Raw genomic sequence first — 19,896 nt, 5'->3', positions numbered from 1 at the left:
CTTTCATTATTTCACGAGATATTTATTACTAAACAAACATTGTCATACGGAGGTCGAATTAATTATAACCTTTGGGCTGCGACAGTCACCTTCTGCGATTTTATTACGTGTTGATGTGACTGTGGTTTCGACTGTGCCCCTTTCGTACGGATGCCAAACTCATGAGTAAAAAAAAATCGTTGAATTTTGATGTGTTTCCAATGACCGTTAAAAATGCTTACATCTCCTTAGGGAGGCCAAAATGGCGAATTTTTTATTCTTGAAATTCTCCTTGATTTGGTAAAAACACCAAGAATCAATGGTCAAAAATGGGCGCCACAAATATCTTACTTATCCCTCACAAAAACCTTTTCACTGACTGAAAATTGCGGTTATTTTTTAATCATTTTTCTGTACAATGCTTTCTTCGGAAAGTGATCTTTATTTCAATATAAAAAAATTGTTTCAATATTTTTACCCGTTGGCCAGCAATTCCATATACATGTATACTAATAATAAAATCGTTAAGACTATGGTTATTGTGATGACATTTTTGTTAAAATTATTACGTTATATAAATATACAATGTGCTCTGCACATAACAATTAACAATATAACAATAATTGTAATTAATCGTCTCCGTCGTAAATATGTATACATAATATACAACCGTACTCAGTGTTAACTGAAACCTTATAATTTTCGTTAGACTTCTCTGTGATTTTACTACCGAGAGTAAAATAGGAGGTAATTTTCGGAAGAAGAATATAAATGTGTAATTATTATTTCCACGAGTAGAGGTCTTTTCGCATTTAAGCTGGATATAAAATAACTATGGCATTGTAAAGTACAGTCTCTAGAGGCGGTAGTAATTTTTTCGAATACGATATTTCGCAACTGATTTTTTACTTAAAAATTGCACTATGTCGAATATATTAATATTTGAATTGTATTTAATAATGAGAGATCAAATAAACAAGCAGTAAAAAAACTTTTGTTTCGAATTGTTCAAATTAATTACTAATTGCTGAGACGCAAAATTTTCATTTCTATCAACAATCTTACATCTTATTCCAGAAGATGTTCATTGAACAAAATATTTACGTTCAACGATAATGCAACGCGTTTCATTTAATTTTCATTGTCACTCGGTCAAAACGTTTGGTCTAATTATCTATAGTACAATTTATTACATCCCCTCCTAATCTTAGATTTAAGGGTCTAAAGCTTAAAAATTCACAAGTGACAAATTCTTGTTCTTACCCTAACGCCATTAAATGGCGTTAAATTTTTTTAAAAGAGTTCAAATGCTTGTGATGTTATACGCTAGTAATTATTATCTATAAAACGTAGCCTAACGATCCCTTCTTGAACACATTAGTTTTGGAATCAAGCCGTGGCTGAGCATCGTGGTAGCCTAAACTATCCATGATTCACCTGTATGAATATAGTATAATATATACAGTTATATTTACCATTTATTTGATCCTAACGTAAATTTGTTTTTTACTTTATCTCGGCACAAATTCGATTACTTTAAGTATTGTTCACGTAATTTAACAGGACACACACAGTATTAAACTGATATACACCCCTTGTTCTCTATGTACTCATTCCCAATAATTTATAGATTCCCGATGTTACCAAACTCTCTCCTATACCCATTCAGAATATTGTTCCCGTCCATTTCTATTCTTCATATACAGGGAATGTCTGGTCAAAAGGCAATCTCCAAGCCACGCGAGTAGCAACTTTTACGTGACCCGAGCATAGCAGATAAATGCTGTGAACAAAAACTTGTACATGTGGTTAGCGCTAGCGGTGTGAGCTCAGAGGTTACCCTTTCATCAGAAATCCCCTGTATATTTGTAAGAGGAGATAGAGTGGTGAAAATTTTGACTTGCATCAACTTAATTCAAAAATCCCATAGCCTGTGAACTGTTGATTGTGAGACAATTTGTTTGCTAAACATTATCATGAAACTATCCGATAATACAATAGTTGCGATAATATTCCTAAATGTTCTAAATAATGATAACCATTATATTTCTGTAAAACTTGATTTAGATTTTCGAAATTTCCCCATAGTGAAATTATTAAAAAATCATTGTACGTATATTTTTACAACCCGGTTTTCAAGTATTGACGACGTATTTATAGTTGACCTGTGTAAAAATATCTTCTATGCCTACAGAGATGTGTGCGTATAATATGAGCTCAAATCCTACTCTCTAAAATCGATTACGTTCGAATTTTAATTTCTGGGATCATTCGTTAGATGCTTGATTTGATAATTTATCATATTTGTTCTATAATTCTTGTAATTGTATCTATATGTATATTTAATGCATACCACCTTATAGAGAATTACGATTCACAATAAAATTCATGATCCAAATTCTTCTGTATCTTGCTCAATTTGTTTAAACTCAAACGAGCCTCTACCATCCATTTGAAGGTAATACTGAACAAAAAAAGAAACAGAAACGACATTATTATCCACATTTATACATCAGGTTTGCGAAAGTAACAAGCCAGATTTTGAGTCCTACCTCGTGGTGTTTCCAAAGGGACTTTCGGTGAGAAACGGTGAATAAAGTAATACCAGCTCGTCTGCAGTAAGAATACATGGAATCCTCGACATCCACGCTAACTGCACTCGTACATTCGTCGAGAATGGCGAACTGTGGTGCATGATAAAACAACCTTGCCATCTGAACATAAAAAAATCGGTTCCGCGTCAATTTACACGAATAACAAAAAGTTTTAGTTCACTGGTATACGCGCCCGTATACAAGGGGAAACAATTTACCGCAATGCGCTGCTTTTCTCCGCCTGACAAAACGTCAATCCAGTCGGCAACGGTGTCCCAACCCTGTCCTTTCCCCTTTCCTTGACCGTCTCTTTCCAGCAGATGACCAAGTTGCACCACATTTAAGAACTCCTCCAGATCGGCGTCATTACAATTACCTCGTCGCAGCATTTCAGCTCTTGTATGAGGGTAAATTACTTGGTCTCTGAGAGTACCCAACGTCATGTACGGTCTTTGCGGGATGTAAAACAATTTCCCCTTTGGTGGCTTAGTTACAATTCCTCCCCAGACTGGCCAAAGCTAATTGTTGATTAAGTTATTGATTATTATGATACAGCTATTGCTCAGGCAATGAACAGAAAATTGAATTGGTGCCGATTACTTACCTCGCCGAGAATTCGGAATAGGGAACTCTTTCCACAACCATTTGGACCGCAGACCAAAACGTTCATGCCAGATTTCACCTCAAAACATAAATCTTTTACAAGTACATCACCGTTTGGTGTAACTAAAGGCACATGCTCGAATTTTATTATGTTGTCCTTAGCAACTATTTTTCCTGCTCCTGGTGCGCCAACCGGTTCGGACTTATTGTCTGCCACCATAGTTCGCTGATATTTCCCTGAGTTCAGGTCGTTCAAGACTGTTCTTATTTCTGTAACTCTGGCTGTGAAACCGGCCAGTCGTGTCAACTCTCTTCCTGCAAGTACCAGCCTGCCGATAGCTTCCGCCAACTTTATCAACATTCGGCCATATGTGTAGTAACTTTTGTAACGATGATCAGGGGTTCCACTCAGTATCGGATGATTTTTTTGGAGGAAGGGAATGCTGACTGCATAGAAACCGACAATCGTTGCCGCATCTGGAAATAAGAATTAAATTATCCCAGTTGCGGTCTTTGTTCTTGATCTCTCCCCAAAATCTTGCTGTGGTCAATTATAGATATTTTGTTTACTATTTTACTTACACTTCCCAACAAAATTATCCACTACTCCCAAAGTTACTTTAAACTCAAGGAATCTTCGTAGATGTGTGATCTAAAGAGTCCATTAAAAGTTATTAGTTACCGTGTCTAATTTCTGTGTTATCTCGCAACATATTCATGGTATACAAAAAAATGTTTTACCAATTTTTGGAAGCTGGTGAGGAGGGTTAGCTTCTCACGATTATTTCCCTGATAAAAAGCAATCTCTTCTGAATTGACTATCAGGCGTGAGTTAATGTGACGATATTCCCCTTCAAGTCGCTGTTCCGTCACAGTCAATGACCCGATTGGTCTACGAAGATGCGTTAAAAACGTTCCTGCTCCCAACAAGTAACCCAGCATAAGCAGGGGTGTCTGTTGGGGGAAAAAAAAATGAAACAAACAATCATGATTTTGCGTGATGTGCAAAATTAGAACGTTATATGAGCGATGACTGGTCTTTACGGATTTGCAGCAAAAAGTTTTTGAGCAGCTACTTTATTCATGTATCAAAGTATAAAATTTCATTTTAAATATTGTCTTTACCTGTCCTCCGAGAGTGGACGTGAGTCTGTATACGTAAATAGATATATCCAGTAGAGGTTTAGCAATATTACTGTACAAATCTGTGCAACTTTCGCAGAATTTATCAACATCTGTTGTGAGCAATTGGTCTGGATTTGCAATGCGGTTATCCAAGTTGCACATTTTATAGTATGTGAAACCCCTGTGAATTAATGAATAAATGATTAGATGAATTAGATTGTAATTGCATAAACAAATATTAATACCACAGACATAATATGCCAATTTAAAGCCTGAAAAAATCTGTACATAAATTGTTTCCACCCTAATACATCATATCGTTATCTTCGAAATGACTTCTTTTCTGATTGCAACCAGCACTTAATACTTACTTGAGGTATTTATCCATAAGGTGGTGTGTAATGTTAGTGCGTAACCTAAGTTTCACTTCGCCAATACCATACTTCAGTATATTGTTCACTATTGAAACCTAAATCAATAAATGTGTGGTGAAAATTTTATCAAATTTTAGGAAATTATAATTTTATAGGTGAAAAACAATATTAACATTCCAGAGAGCTGATATTTATTATCCGATGCGAATGAGCATAAAATTGCAGTGTTTCTATTTTCACTATATTTGATAGATCCCGATATTTCAAGTGCGTATTATTGTAACACCAATTTTAGACTCATCATCAACAACTCATTTGACAATAATGGCATATTTTTTAAATTTAACATTAAATGAAATCAATTGAACAAATACACTCGCTTACCAATGGCAATGCGGAGAAGAACCAGAAAAGTCGTTTTCTAAATAGAGGTCCATTCATACTAACTATAGACCTGAAAATGATTTTTTGCTTAAGGACAAAAAGCATGGACGCAGTAAATACTAGATAGAATAATACAATATCTACAAATTGTATAATTTTAGATAACCAAAGTTTACATACGATTCGATAAGCGTCCCTGCATTAATCATCCATAAATCACAAAACGATCTGACAACGAGAGCCACAGCTATCAGGAGTAAGTATCCCGATTCTGTGGAAAAAACTCCTGGAACGCCAATAGCAATAAGCTGGCGTAGCTGCCTGAAGAATTCTGCGTTAACGTGAGCTTTGGGCGATTTGGGTTTGTCCTGCAGAAATTGAATTATCGTTTAATGATTATCTGAGTAACTATGATGAAATTTGTCATCCTTACCTCTTTAATGACATACTGAATGTCGTTGTTTGTCTGTTGATGTCTGTGAAAGGAAAATTATTACATTGCATTATTTAGGAGAAGAAAGTTAGTGACATTGCAGAATGTAGACAAATGAATGAGACAACGTCGACGGTTTCGACTAGTAATTTTAATTAGTTACCTAAGTTTCGATGTCCGTTTTTTCGTTTTTTTGTTCAGCAGCCAAATTATTGCGCTGACACTTATCGCTCCTGCGATTGACCTTTTTGTTACAAATTTACTAAGTGCAGGTGCCATTTTTGCCTTAACTCCCTTTCGGTTCCCTCACTATGGACTTTAATTGGTATCTGGTTTTCATTCGCTTTCGATGGAATGCATTTGAATTCTTGAATACATTACCCGGTGTTTATCACTCGTTTTTGTTTTCTTACAATTCTACTTCGTTCGTTACCTCCAATTTACATCAACGCAAGTCACTACGCCAGTGACGCAACGTATGCCAACCTAACCGCGCGACCACCTATGTCCTAACCGTCAAAATAAATATTAAGTAAATTTTCAATGATCACCGCCTTCATGGAATGACGGTGCGAACCTTCGATTTTACGTATGTATGCATGCACATAATTTAACTGTCGAAAAAGATGCAACCAAAGGCTACGTTCGGGCGCATCCGAGTGTAGCGAGATAACTACAAGGGAAAAATTAGACACGTGTCTCGCACACTTGCGCAAGCTCCCATATAAGACAAGGATAAAACTGAACTCGATAGGCTAGGTTAGCCACAAACTCGGACCTTGGTTACGTCATTACTATGTCATTACAGCTATCACGGTACGTTTTTGAAAGAAAAATATTTTTCAACTTTGTAGAAGATAGTAAAAAAAAACTCGTTCGAACTTATCATTCATGGTCAATTGTGTGTGTTCCTCCCCGCCGTTCGAACTTCCCACTCATCACTAGGGCTCAAATATCAAATTATATTTAAATACTTTGTTGATAGGAGGAAATAATCCACGACCTTGAATTCTACTCGCAATATAATACAGTTATAACCACGATTGCTTATCAAAAGCCACAAGTTTGAATGACTATAATGCCTCAGAGTAATTGAAAAGTCTGTTATATCTATGGTAGCTTGTATAACGGTCAATTACGAAAAAAGAAATATAACACATCAAGAAGTGGGAAAGCAATGAGTATACTAGTGATTAATTGAAAAATACTTTAGAGAAATAGGATGTTGAATGGTTGATTGACATTTATAGGAAAACCGTCACTGGAAACTTTCTAATATTCTGGCAGGCCCAAGTGACATCGAATTTTAATTGAGCATAGCTAACAGCATTTTCACTGTCCACCTGATTGTAAGATTGGATACTTGGATATCAAATAGGAATAAAAAACGGTGACATTTTAAACACTGGTTTATTACGATTGCTACTTTTGTAATAGCATTCATATCACGCCCTACTAACATTTTAAGTCCAATGAGCAGGCACAGATAATTTTACGTCATAACATGTCAGTTTCATAATATTTACAAACCTGTAACACACAAAAAACTTAATGTTAAGTCATATAACAATTTGCATGACTCTCGAAGTTTCGCAGTAATAACAATTATTCCCGAGCCATTTGAGTCACCAAACCCAAAGCGGAATCCTAATGTAACAAGTTATAGGCTAATGAAAATCTTATGCGAATTTTACATGTAAACAAAATGCATAATGATGACTAAGTAGTCTTAGTATATCGGCAGTTTAGGAATTGTTAATCACTTAGACTAGATACGAAGTTATCAGTCGACAATGGAGATACTTAAAATGAAGCAATCGATGCAATTGAATCAAGGATAGTCACTTCCTTTTGTAAATCAGTAGGTATTGACTGTAATTAGTTGGTGTGATATGAGCATAAAATAAATCAGCGATTAGTCTGTATTTATCAAGAAATTGATGAATACTTGGAGCAAGCTCATGAAATAATACAAGATGTGTGGGCATCTCCGTATCTTTAGTGTTACTGTAAGTTTGTCTTAACCAGAGGTTTGGATTTGCAAAGAACTCTGATGCCTCATCAATGTAGTCATCTCGGTTGCTTAAGCTTGGTTCGCAAGTCAGAAACCTGGCTGTTACATTAGCATGCAAGTGACTATAAAAGGGAGTTGCATGGCAGGGAGTGAGGAATAAGATATTGACGTCATCATTTGGTACACTTGCAATTTCCTGACGTAATATTTTCATGGCATCTAACGAACCTCGCAAATGAATCAGAGAGAAGTAAAGTCCTGGCAATAAATTAGTGAGCACCAAAACGTTCATGAGAACTTTTCGCGTAAAGGGTGCCACAGAATTTTTTATGCACAAAATGCCACTAGTACCAAGGCAGACGAAGAATGGGAGTAACGGAAGAATAAACCTAATTTCTTTATGAGGTATCATTGAATAGATGGCCAGAGTCCATCCAATAACGACTAACATAACAGCCTGTCTGTGAAACTTGGCAGGATGTTGCACGACTTGCCAGGCACCAATCAAAAATATGACGTAGTATAGGCCCAAGATGACTGGGATTCCTATGGTCAAGTACCAGAAAAAAGGCTCAGTACCGTAGAAATCGCTAACCCGATAGATGAAATTAATCCGAAGAAATTCTATGGGACTTAAAACGAACTTTCCATAACCAATGGTATCAACCAAGGTCGCTATAGATAAGGTGGTCATTCCTATTCTTAAATAACTCAGAAGGAGAACAATTCTTCCTGAGGTCGGAGTAGTCAAAAGGTGATACAGACATAACGGAGTCCATATCACAGCCGCAGTGGGTCTAACAACGCAGAGCCATGCGACGATCCAAATATAGCTGACGCTCTTGGTGTTACTATCTCGCCACGGAAAAATGGACAAGGCAATTGTTGTTAAGGAAGTCTCCAAGGTGTTGACTAAAGTTCGAGAGGCATAGTAATACCAGAACCAATTGGTGCAGAGGCTGAAGAGGGCCCACTTGTTTTTGGTCCATACGTAGAATCTGTAATCAGCGTAAGCGGAGAGAAGGGCTTGCATAATGCGAGGCGCGATTATTATAAGCGTGGCAAAATCTAGGTGAAAAAATCCAAGGATCCGATAGATCAACGATATCAGGAACGGATAAATGTAGCTACGTATTCCTTCCCGCCACTCCCAGGTTAAGTGGCCATAACCAAATGCCAGCCGATGAGCAACCTCCACCGACTGCCAATATTCGTCCGGTACGTCACTCGTTTGCACTAGAAATACTGATGACAATCTCCACGCGATCACGCAGAGTAGGACTTTGTGAATTCTATTTGATAGAATCATTTTGTTTGGTTCTTTGTTCGCAGTTTCCGTCAACGAAAATCAGTTATTACGTTGTCCGTTACGTATAACTTGATTAGGTACACCTGTCCTGAAATTTGATATGTGTATACAGTTTGTTGCTAGATTAGGTTAAGTTAGGTTAGGCTCACAATAATCGAACGCCGAAATTCAAATCTTCGTCATTGATTTCCGGCGAAAATTATTCCCAGCTGCTCTGGTTACTCGGGACCAAAGTTTTTTACCTAAATAGTCTAATATTTTCGCTGTGTATCCAACAGTGGGCTAAACAATCACACATCGCGTCGCGTTATCGGTTGATTATAGGTATGTGCAACGCGAGTTACCAAGAATCGACACGAATAAGTGAATATTGAGTTTAAAGATAACAGGAACAGCCGGATAACCGGTAACGGCTATCTGAGCCTCAACATCCAATTCCTACGCTTCTTTCGCATTTTCAAATAACTCGATAGAACCAGTCGGGTTTCAGACTAATCAGCGTGCTAATCAGACAGTCCTGGTGGGTCGGTTTTGTTCATAGCATACAAGAATAGACCGCAGGAGTAACGAAGGTGGCCCTTTGGAGAATGCAATAGCGCAATAGAAAGAGAAAGCTGCACATAGGACCCAGGGTTGCCAGATGGCCGTTGCGAAAATATCGTACCAGGCTGCATAAATTTATCGTACACTTATCGTACGATGATAAAAAAAATTATCGTCCTAATTATCGTCTATTATTATAAATTATCGTACTAAATTATGGTATACACCTTTCTGTTAGGAGAAAAGCATTGAGTTGATAAATCGATTCTTACTCCTGACAGTCCTGACGAGGAGGTTAAGCGGAATACCGACTGCTGGTAAAAAGACAGAATAATAGAGGATGAAATTTACGAAAATAAAAATGCTACGCTGTACTTATTCATTTTCCTCGATGTTTGGGCCTAAGATTGACGCTCCGGCGTGACGTTCTGATGTATCGACTAAGGAGCAAAAAAAAAAATATCGGACAATCTCACATAATATGGTACAATTATCGTACAAATTAGTACGATAATCGTGTATCGTACGGACGGTAAATATATCGTACATGTACTATAGTTATCGTACGTATGGCAACCCTGATAGGACCCCTCTATCCTTGTTTAATCACGCATGCGCGCTCAGCGTTCTTTTAGTAAGAATGAAATAGAAAATGAATGGAGGGATGGAAGTTCTTATACATATATTGTACATAAAACATAAATTAGAAGTTATAATTTAAAAATAGGAATAATACTAATAAAACATTAAAATTAAATAATAGGATATTAAGGGAGCTTTCCAGTGTGAAATTTTCAAAAAATCGATTTTTTTTTTTTTGCTTTATCGAATAGTATACACTCTTCCGAATATTCCCTGAAATTTTCATGCCGAAATTCAGATTATTTCGGTTACTGTACAGCATTTCTTGGAAGAAGGCAACGGAGCGCTACAGCTGCCGCGTCGGCCGTCTGCCCGTGCGGCCGTCATTTCTATTGTCTCGTTCCTACCTGCACGTACATGAACTTGGTTCGCCAATTGTCGAAAATGTGAATTCGGACTATTGCATAATTTGCCGTTAATTAGCCGTAAATTAGTCGCGCGACTTATTTTTTTGTCGCACTCGATTTTTAAAAAAAGAGCGGTATACGGGCGCGAACACTCAAAACAATAACGAGAGCTTCAATCACTGTGTGTGGCAACTAGCCCCAAAGCACGTATTCTGCGGCAAGCAGATAGTAGAAATCGCTACGCAGTGTGCTGTGTGCACCTTCAATGAAGGTTACGACCCAATTTCAAAAATTTTGGAGACGATGGGATGCACGATAGGGCCGAGCGCCGCAGATTTCGCCGCTAAGTACAAGAATGCGCGCATCACCCAAGCAAACCGCTGGGCGTCCCTGGATAGCAAAGAGGCGAGGAGAGCTCGTCGGACTGAACAATCCATTGAGCACGATCTTTTCGAAGAAGCAGAAGGGATATTATATGGACCTGGTATCGCTGATTGACCGTAAGTAAACGATTTACCTAAAATTTCCTCACTTGAAACTTTGAACGCGTTTTTCTCGAAACAGCATTTTTCAAAACGGTGTCCAACTTGGAGGGCAGAGTTTTAAAGCTATCGAGTTGAATTTTTTACACAATATACTTAACGTCATTGTTTATCGTGCTATGGAAGCTTTTTTTTTTTTTTTGACATCTTCCTATTTTTTTATAAAAAAAACTGCCAAAAAAAATGCTAAAATCGATACTTTTTGTTCAAACCGGCGCCATTTTTGCAAAAAAAAAAAAAAAGAAAAAAGCCTCCATAGCACGAAAGCCAATTATATACCGATCAATAATCTTTTTGGGTTTTTTGTTTCAGATCAAAATTGTGACCCCCAACGTGGACACCACATCCAAGTGCATTTTCTGCAACAATTGTTTCATCATTTTTATAGATATTAATTAATGAATAAATCGATCTTTAAAAAATTGTTTTGTATTCTTCAATATCCAATTAATATACAAAAAAAAAACCAGACCGATTAGATTATTTTTTCTTTAAAAAAAAAAATCGTGAAAAACAGCGATTTTTCGGGCTGTCACACTGGAAAGCTCCCTTAAATCGTTAAATGCTGTTCATCATTTTTATTAGGTAACAAACATGAATAATGCACATAAGTACATACTGTATGATTATATACTGTAATAAAACGTTGAATATTATTATACTTAAAACAATACATAAAAAAATATTATATTTTCGTAATATATAAAAATATTATTTTACAAGAAATTTACAAGCATATCTTGCACGAACATTCTATTTGGCTCATTTGACTTTTGTTATTGAATACTTATACATAATTTGAAAATCTTTAAAAATCGTGAGCTTATTGTTCTGCATGCATATTCTTTAGCTTTGACCTTGTAAAAGTTGACCTCGCAGTGTCTACGCGAGTTCGCGCATGCGCGACTAGACGAAGGCAGAGTGGTCCCATCATAAACTTATAAATATGCAACTTTCTCTTTCTATTCTGCTATCGACTTCTCAGCCCGGTTACGCGGTCTATTCTTATATGTCTATGGTTTTGTTGATAGTCAATGGATACTCAAGCGAATCACAAAATTCTGTAAAATTTCGCGTCAAACGCATTATATAAAGAAAAAAATACTTTGACGGAAACCCCGCCGAGTTTATGTACGTTAAGGAAAGCTCAACAGCTTGCATGTAAAACGGAGATATAATGTACACGAATTACTAAATTCTCAGTTCAGTTAAGAATTTTGTCAGTTTCTTCTTCCTCTCCTTTATACGAAAGTTGACTGAAGAATATTGTCAACGTTACAGTTAAGAAAAGCAGGCGTTACTTCTTTTTCAAACATTTTCAGATTATCTATTTCCTGTCTCCAGCTTCGGCACGTACCTTTTGTCCATGCAAGGTACACATCTTCAGGCTTTTATAATTTTCATATAAAAAGTATTTGTACCTCTTTCTTTCATTCTATACTCCTTTTCCATCGCCCATATTGCAGTTTCTTCTGTCCGAAGGTTTACAAAACATTTTATGAAACTTCAAACTCATAATTTACCAATGGGATATTTTGATTCTTATTGCAAATGTTTTAACCCTGCTTCGGTAAGGTGGGTTTTTTAGGGCACAGTACACCTTGCTTTTAGATAAGTTTTGAAATCCACCTTGCCGACGACGAGTCAATTTTTCACTTGAAATACGTGGACTTTGATATTTCGACTGTAGGACTTTATTTTCTTTCTTTTTATTTATTAACAATTAATACCAATTTGTAGAATTTTACTTTCTTTCCATTTCAGTTATTAACAATAACTGCCACACATACGCACACACATTCATCCATTCGTATCATATAACAAGCGATTATACTAATTTGTAGAATTTTACTTTTTTGGAAATTTCTCATGGATTAACAATAAATACCACACATACACACATACACACACATCCCATCCATTCGTATCATCTCAAAACAGATTGTAAAGAATTGGCGGTCGATTTTTCTCAACTTTGACGAGACGTCACAAAATATGTTAAAAATTCAGCTATTTTTGGATTGGATTCGACTTATCGTATTAATCGTCGGTATGGTCAGTCCCTCGGTGGCTCTCTCCCCGGGACCGGAGGTTTCTAGCGATGACGGGAGTCCGCCGAGTCGATGATCGTCTCGTTTCGGGTTGTCAGTCCTCCAGGGCCTCGCTGGAGTATTTTCCTTCAACCGGTTGAGTTGACGTCCCGGGGTTAAGAGAGCGAGATCGGGTTAACTTCTCCACCACTGGATCTCGATTTTGAGTTTGGAGTGGGGCGCCGGCTTCCCCACTCCATTTCCAAAATGGGTGTCAACCGTGATCCCTCCCAAAATGAGGGGATCACTGATACTGGTGTTTACAGCGGTTCGAAATAGGAGATCTTACAATTTCCCCCCTTTTCACGAGAGTGAGGGAGACCAACGATCGGGAAAAACTCGATGCATTAAAACTCCAAACATCACAATTCTTTTTAAATCGGCCATTGCCTTTCGTGGTTCTTTCATACATCCCTACACACACTATCATACCATTCACTCAAATTCATTCGCAAGGACATTTTCCGACATATTGGAGAACAATATAATAAGCACAACATGGCGAATCAAATGTAGATTCATATAAAACATTCTTGACATATAAAAACATATTCGTGCACAGAATCAGCAAAGTTCAAAGGGTGATTCTTCTTTCTATCCCTTCAGAACACGCATCAGACAATCATCAGTCTTACTTAGATGCATATACAATATTTTCAACAATGGACACCAAGGCCCTTCTCGATAAACAATTTACCAAGGCAGAATAAGACATGTAACAAAAGAAAATACATAAAGATTAATACATTTCATAACAAGCACATATATTCGCGAGTTTGATTTCCGTCACCGGAAACTATGAGGAACGTTCATGGTACTTTCGTAAATTCCATCGATTATAAGTCCCTACTTCGTCATAATTCCTGTTTGGATCAGCCAAAATGAAGGCGTTGTCGCCAATTTTACGCACTATTTTATAGGGACCCTCGTAGAGGTGGAAAAATTTTTTCGTTACTCTATCCAATGCGTTAGACAGATGTCGAACTCGGAGCAAAACAAGATCTCCGATGTCAAGTTTTATGACCGAAACTTGGCCCTGTTGTTTAAGCCTATTCTTAAACGACCGCGTCATATTCTCACGGGCGAGCGTAATTAGGTAATCGTGAGAGCGCCCTTGAGGTTCCGGAAAATTCAGGACTTTCAAAATCTTATCCTGAATCGATTTACCAAAATGCAATTCGTGAGGAGAAACTCCCGTACTTTGATGCACCGTTATATTAAGAATTTCCTCCATTTTCGGGATAACTTGAACCCACTTTGTGTGCCGGTCCGAGCACCAAGTGCGAAATAGCCTGCCTAACTCCCTCATCACTCTCTCAGTGGGGTTAGACTGGGGATGACGTATCGAACTGTATAAAGTTTGAATTCCTGCTTGTTCAAGTTCTCTCCGCCAAATTTCCGACGTAAATTGTGTCCCATGATCTGCTAAAATGCGTTTTGGAGTACCGAGACTTGGGACGAAGTCCTTGAGAATCTTGTTAACACAGGCTCTCGCAGTTGCCTTTCGGATGGGGTAAAGTCGGACATATTTGGAGAAAACGTCAAGAGCCACAAAAACATATTGTAAACCCCCTCGTCCAATGGGAAGGGGGCCATAAAGATCCACGCTAATCAAATCGAGCACGCCCTTCGAGATTACGGGTTTATGCGCTCCTTCCATGGAAAAAGTTAGGTATTTTACACGCTGACAAATATCGCATTCAAGAACAAATTTCTTTACCTGAACGCCCATCTTTTTCCAGTAGTAAAATTGCTTTAGATATGATACCGTCTTAAAAACTCCAGGATGTCCTAATTTAACATGAATGTCTTCGATAAGGAGACGTTGCACCTCTTTGGGAATCACGACTTTCCATGACAACGAAGCCTTTTCACGATGAAAAAGAACCTGATTATGCATGAAAAAATCATTCGGAGGATTGGTTGAAGAACAATTCTCAATAATCTTTGCAAGGGCTTGGTCCTGGACCTGCCATTCGCCCATTTTCTTAAAGATACGAAGGAGGCTCGCATCGTAATCAAGCATGGCGACTGTAATTAACGATGGGAGCTCTTTGCTCTTCTCTGGCAATAGATTTTGAGACAGCGTTGCAACCATTAACCGCCGTTCATCATCCTCGTGAAAACGATTATCCGGGTTTCGGCTAAAAAAATCGGCAACTAAATTATCCGCGCCGCGACAATGAGAAACAGAAAAGGAGAACTGCTGAAGAAAGAGACACCACCGAGCTATGCGAGAATTACCGAAAGAAATTGAATTCAAAAAAGTTAAACATTTATGATCGGTGATTATTTCAAAATGCGTTCCTACGAGATAAACACGGAATTTTTTCACCGAATAGACGATGGCCAGGAGTTCCTTCTCTGTTGTAGTGTAGTTCACCTCGCATTTGGTTAAGCAACGTGAAACCACACCCACAACGTTATGGTCTCCCGTCTCCGTCATTTGATAAAGAATACCGCTTATTCCTCGATCGCTCGCATCGGTCTGCACTCGATAAGGCGCATTAGGAATGATATGTTTCAAAGAAATACATTTTACGAAATCTTGTTTCAAATTCGCGAATGCTCTCGCGTGTACGGGAGTCCATTCCCAAACTGCATCCTTTCTCAACAGTTCCCTCAACGGGGCCAAGGATTCGCTATGGCGAGGATTAAACTGTCGATAATAGTTGCATACGCCTAAGAATTGTTGCAATTGACGCTTATCGTTCGGCTCCGAAAACTGAATAATAACTGACAAGCGCGATGGGTCAGGCACAACTCCACGCTCAGATAGCATAAACCCTAAGAAGGGAATCGACTCTTGAAAGAACAAACATTTTGATATTTTTAAGGTAAAATTAAATTGCAAGAGACGTCGAAAAATTTCTTCCAATACATAAATATGTTCCTCCGTATTTTTTGTTCCGATTAATATGTCATCTATATAGCACGAGATAAATTTGTCCAAATCCTTCCCTATGGCGAAACTTAATGACCTAATAAAGCCGCTACCCGCGGTCTTCAAGCCGAAAGGAATACGACGAAATTGGTACAAATTTGACTCAAATAAAAATGCAGTGTACGGGCGAGATTCTTTGCGCAAGGGTACTTGCCAATACCCGTGTGTCAAATCAATTTTCGAGAAATATTTGGCTCCATGAAACTTTTGGAGTAAATCCGACACAAGAGGTGGAGACTCTTGATCATCGTCAATGACTTGGTTCAAATGTCTCGCGTCTAGACACAATCTTACGGAGCCATTTTCTTTTCTTACTATTCTAAGCGGATTACAAAATTTACTAACGGTCCTTTCAATCACATTATTTTTCAACATTTGTTCGATTTCTTGAGCTACCGCAGGACGTAATTGATGAGGAATTGGATACGTGAAGCGAATTTTCGGGTCCTCGCAGTTCAATCGAATTTCATGCTCATACCCACGAGCACAACCCGGTTTGTCCGAAAATAATAAGCTATATCTCTGTAAAAGATTCGCGAGATTCCGCCTATCACTATCCCCTAGCGATAAAAGTTTACACGCGCATGAGAGGGGGGTGACAGAAGCATCGGGGATGTTCACGGGAACGACGCTGCGTTCGTACCTTTTTTCTGGATTATTTACTTGGGCACTTTTATTCGTTAAAGAATTTTCATTATAACTCGATTCTTCGACGCTAATTATATAAATATGCGTTCTTTCCTTTTCTCGCGAACACACTAAGGCCTCTGGCGCCCCCCTGTCAAATATCGCAGTTGATTCCGACAGGCAAATTCCTTGAACCTCGATTGCTATCGTTCTGTAATTGATAACGGTTTCGTTCCGCGACATCCAATCATGACCGAGTATAACGTCTGAGGTTAAAAAGGGGATTACCAAAAGCAGCGTTCCAATTACTATATTCTCTATTTTTATTGGAACGAAAATTTGTCGCTTTATGACTGTTGCCTTTTTCCGAATCGCCGTGGACACTACAATATTTGAAACGGGCAATTCTTCAACTTTATGTTTTTTTATTAACCGATTGTACAACCGTTCGGAAATCGCGGAAATTTGGCTCCCTGTATCAAACATAACAATCACATCCATTTCTAATATTTTCGTACGGGCATGTGGGCTTTTGGCGATACGAGTTCCCTTTCTACACGCATGTTCTATTCCTTTCTCAATTCCATCATCTAATTCTTCTATAAAATCATAATGTTGTTGGCACGATGTCGGACCGGAATACAACGCGCCCATGTTCAGTTTAAATGATTTGAATTATTTGAATTAGCAGTTTCCCAAGGTTGATTATTGACATCTTGTAACGGTGGGGGAAAGCGAGTGTCGGGCATCGCGAACCTGTGTCCGCTATGATATTGCTGGCCTAATCTCCCCGTATTGTTCTGATAACTTGTCTGTTTACGGCCTCGACGATTAAGCCTTTCTTGCTTTGTTGTCCTCTCTGGTAACCCGTTAGCGTGATGATTTGAACTCATGCTATTTACTTTGACTCCGTTATTTCTGGGATAATAACTGTTGCCTGATTTTTTATTTTGTTTCTCGCGCTCTAGTCTAATAACGTCAAGGTTGCCCAATGTTTGTACGATTAGATCTGTATCCGCAAAGTTTAACGTTGAAAGAGTTTCTTTTACCCACGGAGAATATTGTTGAATAATGTTGTAATTGATTTCGAATTCCGAGAGTGTGGGTATAAAATAACGAGCTTCGGCCAGTTGCTCATAAAAATAAGCTTGCAGTGATTTTACGCCGCTCTCACATCGCTTTTCTGACCAATTCTTTTTATATCGAACGCGAATGGGTATTGAATAAAATTCCTCTACGAACTGATTTTTGAATTGTTGAAAATTTTCTATATTTCCTCTTAATTTAAACCATGAATTCGCCTTCCCTTCGAGAGCGTGTTCGATTACTATTAATTTTTTCTCTTCCGGGACATTCTTAATCTTAAAAAACTTTTCCACCTCCTCCACGAATTTAATGGGATGAGTTTCAACCTCATTGCTAAATTTTGGAATTGATATGTCAAATTTAATACCATTTACGTTACTCACAATCGCGGTGAGGCCCTCCGTGATGTTCCGTGCATTTTCCAGGTCTGCATTTTCATTTACAACACGTGTCGATGGTTGTAATCGTTTTTCCTGGGCTTCGAGACTCGCTTTTAGCTGTTCCAGTCTTATTCTCTCTTGGTTTAATCTCTGCCACTCTGCCTCTATTTGACTCGCTCGCGACGTATTGCTCTCTTTCTCACGTTCGTCCTCTCGAGTGAGCACCATCTTTTTATTTACTGTAAAATTTAAACTTTCAAATTTCTGTTTTACCGGACGACCCGATTTCGTAACGTACGTTTGCTCGTTTTTATCTCCCATTAACTAAAATATTTCCTAGAGAATTCTACTAGTCAGTTGTGACAATTTCAACAAATTTCGCAAGTTTATCGTCACTCGTCAAATATAAATCATTCAAACCACATAACCTTTACCGATTCTCAATATACGATAATATAAATTATTGATTCAATTTTCTGAATAGTTGTTAACCGTCATTCTGTAAAAAATATGGAATTCAGGCCTCTTTGTTGGGCGCCATTTGTAGGACTTTATTTTCTTTCTTTTTATTTATTAACAATTAATACCAATTTGTAGAATTTTACTTTCTTTCCATTTCAGTTATTAACAATAACTGCCACACATACGCACACACATTCATCCATTCGTATCATATAACAAGCGATTATACTAATTTGTAGAATTTTACTTTTTTGGAAATTTCTCATGGATTAACAATAAATACCACACATACACACATACACACACATCCCATCCATTCGTATCATCTCAAAACAGATTGTAAAGAATTGGCGGTCGATTTTTCTCAACTTTGACGAGACGTCACAAAATATGTTAAAAATTCAGCTATTTTTGGATTGGATTCGACTTATCGTATTAATCGTCGGTATGGTCAGTCCCTCGGTGGCTCTCTCCCCGGGACCGGAGGTTTCTAGCGATGACGGGAGTCCGCCGAGTCGATGATCGTCTCGTTTCGGGTTGTCAGTCCTCCAGGGCCTCGCTGGAGTATTTTCCTTCAACCGGTTGAGTTGACGTCCCGGGGTTAAGAGAGCGAGATCGGGTTAACTTCTCCACCACTGGATCTCGATTTTGAGTTTGGAGTGGGGCGCCGGCTTCCCCACTCCATTTCCAAAATGGGTGTCAACCGTGATCCCTCCCAAAATGAGGGGATCACTGATACTGGTGTTTACAGCGGTTCGAAATAGGAGATCTTACACGACATATATTCATCAATCGCAGGTGGCGAAATCACTGTAGTAGGTATGGAGCACTCCACACCTCAATATTTAGTAGGTGTGGAATTCCACACCTCAGATATCTGCAGTTTCAAAAAATTCAATTTTGTTTCAATTACTAATTGAATATCAACGGTACTACAAGATCACTTGGGCGGTGTAGCTATAAACCATATTCACCAAGATATACCTGAAGAATTAGATCTTGACATCCTGATAAATGAATTCATCAGGTGTAACAACTGCAGAAAAACAACTTTCGATCTATTAAACTGAAATAAAAGTGTAGAAATAGAAGTCTGCCGAAGCGACTTCCAGAATCTGACGTATCGGCCAAGCCAATGTGCACGAGAACTACCCCCACTACCTCGTCCAGCAGAGACCCCCACGAGCATCAGCATTGGCAATCTCTCTACTAGTCTCTGGTTTGCAATCTTTTCCTCGGATTTAATATCGGGTGAAGTTGGAAAAGCAATTACTCGATTTTCACTGGTTTTCACTCACTGCAAATGTATATTTTACGAATAATTTACGGAGTATTTTAGAGCACGTACGTTACGATCGCCGCCGTTCTTTTTTTACATTTTAGAGCGAAAATTTAACTTTTTCCGTAAGAAGAGTGTA

The 19,896-nt window shown here is 38.2% G+C and overlaps 2 protein-coding genes across 7 annotated transcripts; both read right to left on the bottom strand.

Annotated features, from left to right (window-relative positions):
* Position 1: 1 nt before the first annotated feature.
* On the bottom strand, positions 2-6,137 carry LOC107221557 (ATP-binding cassette sub-family D member 3). 2 transcript variants are annotated; one of them, XM_046736161.1, is made up of 13 exons: positions 5,656-6,137; positions 5,493-5,535; positions 5,240-5,427; positions 5,060-5,129; positions 4,673-4,770; positions 4,302-4,482; positions 3,918-4,130; positions 3,759-3,828; positions 3,178-3,653; positions 2,792-3,091; positions 2,532-2,693; positions 2,336-2,443; positions 2-1,416 (listed from the first exon to the last, which is right to left on the bottom strand). In XM_046736161.1, the coding sequence occupies exons 1-12, from the start codon at positions 5,769-5,771 to the stop codon at positions 2,366-2,368; spliced, it is 1,995 nt and encodes a 664-aa protein (XP_046592117.1). In that variant the 5' UTR covers positions 5,772-6,137; the 3' UTR covers positions 2-1,416; positions 2,336-2,365. The 2 variants fall into 2 exon arrangements, with proteins under 2 accessions (XP_046592117.1, XP_015516073.1); XM_015660587.2 differs by having other exon boundaries at positions 2-2,443; positions 5,656-6,136.
* Positions 6,138-6,698: 561 nt separating this feature from the next.
* Positions 6,699-12,568, bottom strand: LOC107221516 (GPI mannosyltransferase 3). 5 transcript variants are annotated; one of them, XM_046736164.1, is made up of 3 exons: positions 12,311-12,568; positions 8,965-9,798; positions 6,699-8,903 (listed from the first exon to the last, which is right to left on the bottom strand). In XM_046736164.1, the coding sequence occupies exon 3, from the start codon at positions 8,813-8,815 to the stop codon at positions 7,334-7,336; it is 1,482 nt and encodes a 493-aa protein (XP_046592120.1). In that variant the 5' UTR covers positions 8,816-8,903; positions 8,965-9,798; positions 12,311-12,568; the 3' UTR covers positions 6,699-7,333. The 5 variants fall into 5 exon arrangements, with proteins under 5 accessions (XP_046592120.1, XP_046592119.1, XP_046592122.1 ...); XM_046736163.1 differs by having other exon boundaries at positions 9,058-9,798; XM_046736166.1 differs by having other exon boundaries at positions 6,699-8,898; positions 9,058-9,798.
* Positions 12,569-19,896: the final 7,328 nt, after the last annotated feature.

This window comes from Neodiprion lecontei, chromosome 4, assembly GCF_021901455.1.
Source record: "Neodiprion lecontei isolate iyNeoLeco1 chromosome 4, iyNeoLeco1.1, whole genome shotgun sequence".
NCBI classification, from domain to species: Eukaryota; Metazoa; Arthropoda; class Insecta; order Hymenoptera; family Diprionidae; genus Neodiprion; species Neodiprion lecontei.
The sequence above is the reverse complement of the archived record's forward strand: the minus strand, read 5'-3'. Positions and strand labels throughout refer to the sequence as shown.